The sequence below is a fragment of the Symsagittifera roscoffensis genome, chromosome 7, assembly GCF_963678635.1.
Source record: "Symsagittifera roscoffensis chromosome 7, txSymRosc1.1, whole genome shotgun sequence".
NCBI lineage: Eukaryota > Metazoa > Xenacoelomorpha > Acoela > Convolutidae > Symsagittifera > Symsagittifera roscoffensis.
In genome coordinates, this window is record NC_087068.1 from 23,846,508 (window position 1) to 23,849,570 (window position 3,063).

Here is a 3,063-nt window from a genome sequence, read left to right on the forward strand (position 1 = left end):
ACCATACCCCGTCTATCTTAAAAAGCAGTCGGAACGTTCAGGGCCTTGACACGAGCCGTCTTGCTTCATATATTGCCTGTTTTTGCTCATTTTGTATATTATGTACTCTGATTATAGAAAGGTTTAACTTAAGGTTCAACAAGAAAGCAAAAAACAAAGAAAGCAAAAAAACTAGTTAAAAAATGAAAATTGATAAACATAACTTCAAAAACTAAAAATCTAACACAACATCCAATTCTGTTACAAAAATAGGCTCAGCTTTTTAATAATGTATCTATAGAAAATGAGTTTTGTTCCTTCTTCAAAACATTTGTTTTGCATCGTCGCGACTGATCCGAAGTTTGAGCTGAACTTTTTGAAGAGACAACAGAAGGTTGACCATGTTTGGAAGTTTCCAGATGTCCTGAAGAGCAACCAGTTTGATGAGAAAATATCGAACTCAAATCACAAATAGGAGAAAAGTTTGTGAAATGCTGCGTCATTTTTGGAAGAAGATCGAAAACGTCATGTGTTGAGAGACGGTCAAATATCTGCGGTGCTTTTTGAAACTCCGGTTTCAGGAATAAGTTTGGGATCACATTCCTGTCAAATGCTGGAACTCTTCCTTGGAATCCAAAATCACCAGGCGTCGGAAACCCATTCCCCTGATTAAAATTCTGAAGATATTGATTTGAGAGAACTACTTGATTGCACCCATTATATGGGTTAAGTTGGTTCATATGAAGGAAGGCATTGTGAAAGGGTTGACTGTGATTAAACTCCAGTGAAGTTTTGCTCAGTCTTTTGAATCGCTTTCGCCTTCGAAGATAGGATCCGTTGTCAAACATGTCTTTGCTATTTGGGTCCAAACTCCAGTAGTTCCCTTTTCCAGGATTCTCCGGTTCTCGTGCAATTTTAACAAAACAATCATTCAAAGATAAGTTGTGACGAATAGAATTCTGCCAAGACGGGAATCGATCTCGATAGTACTTGAATCTTTTGTTGATGAAGTCGCAGATTCCACTCAATGTCAAACGTTGTTCAGGAGAGTTCAAAATAGCCATGGCAATTAGTGCTATATAACTATAGGGTGGTTTGGCCGCCGATGCTAGTTTAGATGCTGGCTTATTTATTTGGTTAGATTGGTTTGAATTTGCAACTCGCTCAACCACCGGTTTATTTGGTCTGCTACTTTTGACATCGGGAAATTCAATTTTTTCAATTGAAGTGTCTTTTTCATCAGATGAGCAATCAAACATTTCGGCATCCTCGCATTCGAGATCCATTTCGAAGTTAATTTGAATTTTTATCGAACTTTTGCCGCAGGATCAGATCTTAAAAGAGAGGAGGGTAATTTTTGCCTCGAGCTTGATTTGTTATAATCAAATTAGGATTTCTGAAACTGAGTTTAAGTTTGGAAGCTAACCGGATAAAATGTTTGATTTTCTCGAAACTGAGGAGGATCAGATTTGAACTGTGATTTGTGCAGCTCTGTTTGTGATTGTTGACAGGAGTCCTCTGATTGGTTGATCTTCAACCGTGGGCAAAGTTTGATCTACTTGGACTAAAGTGAGTTCTCCAGCATGTGGTTCGAGAACTCGGGGATTTTGAGTTCTGGTGTTAATGGGGGTTGTTGTTTGGCAAATGTTTTCGGCCGGTGATTTGTGGAGGGGTGAGAAGGGGGGAGGTTGGTTGGTAAGTATTTGATTAAGTGGGGTAGAGTATGTTTAACTTATTTGTTGAAGGTTTGTTTTGTCAAACTTGATTCGCCCAAATCCTCGCGGGTTGTTGGACGTCTGTGTTTGGAGGTGAACAAATATATGAAGCAATAAAAAGAAAATAATCTGTTGTGACCAAACTGACAGGATCACTACGAGGACTCTAATCAAGCGCAGGTGTGGAGGGTGAATTTTGTTATATTTTAACCAGATGATGGGCTTCTTTGGTACAGCGGGCTAAGATCTTCTCTCTTCAATTGGATAAACATAGTTAGCATTACAGAGATTAAGTAGTTAAGTTCTTTATAAATAATTATTTATTGCGGATCAAGTTTGCACGTTTGATCAAACTCTACAAATGTTTGTTTATTTGAATTGATCCCTCAAAACACTTGGTACTTTGCCCAAAGTTGGCATTAATATTGGCACCGCTAAGAAGTTTATGAAAAAGGGAAAACACTGCAAATCCAAATACAAAACAGACCAAACAATCCAGCCAGTATGCCAATATGCACTCCCAAATAAGCCAGACTAAAAATAAGAAAAATGATTAAATTACAATGCCGAAACACCAATTTAAAGGTATCAATATCCATTAATTGAATATAATAACAAACTGAAAATCGGACTTGTTGCCTTTCTGATGCTATATTTGATTAAAAAACAACCTTCTCATCAATCAAAACACTATTCTTAATTATATTTATGTTTTTTTTTGTAGTGACTCGGTAAACTAAACACAAGGACAACAAGACTATAACTTCCGAGCCAGCAAAAAATAGAATCTTAAGGTAGAATTCTCGAGATCCTCTGAAAATTCCTTCAGTTTCACTTCGCAACATTGAAGTGTATTCCTTCATTTAATTTTAAACATCTCGATGAGCTCGTAACAATTTTATATGAGCTCGTAACAATTAAATACTTTGAAATTTTGTGCTAATTTGAACGATGAGGGCTCGCAGCTATAAAAGTATCATTCAGTGTTTGATTCGAGTGTTTCACACTGTCATTCCTGTTCACCGTACATTTCTTTTCGCAATAGTTTTTTATTTCAGAAAAAAGTCACAAAATGCAAAATTAATAATTTAAAGAAAGTGTGCAAGGGTGACTTCATATTTTTTGTGGTTCCTGCGAATCGCAGAGAAGCGGTCAATAGGCCATAACAGACCTGAGGGAGGATAGTCTATTTGTATTATCCCCCCACGTTCCCAGTCTGCGTTATTTTGTTGAGCGTCTAGCGCTTTCACATGGTACCCCTATTGTAGCCGAAATCGGCCAGGCTGAAGTACACTTGAAGCTAGAGGTGACGTGAGACTTCGTCCACACAATATGTATTCAAGATTTGACGATCTCAAAGTGAAGGCCT

The 3,063-nt window shown here is 37.5% G+C and overlaps 1 protein-coding gene across 1 annotated transcript; it reads right to left on the reverse strand.

Annotated features, from left to right (window-relative positions):
- Positions 1-243: 243 nt before the first annotated feature.
- Positions 244-1,432, reverse strand: LOC134851645 (forkhead box protein J2-like). Its single transcript, XM_063867821.1, has one exon. The coding sequence runs from the start codon at positions 1,263-1,265 to the stop codon at positions 255-257; it is 1,011 nt and encodes a 336-aa protein (XP_063723891.1). The 5' UTR covers positions 1,266-1,432; the 3' UTR covers positions 244-254.
- Between the last annotated feature and the right edge of the window lie 1,631 nt (positions 1,433-3,063).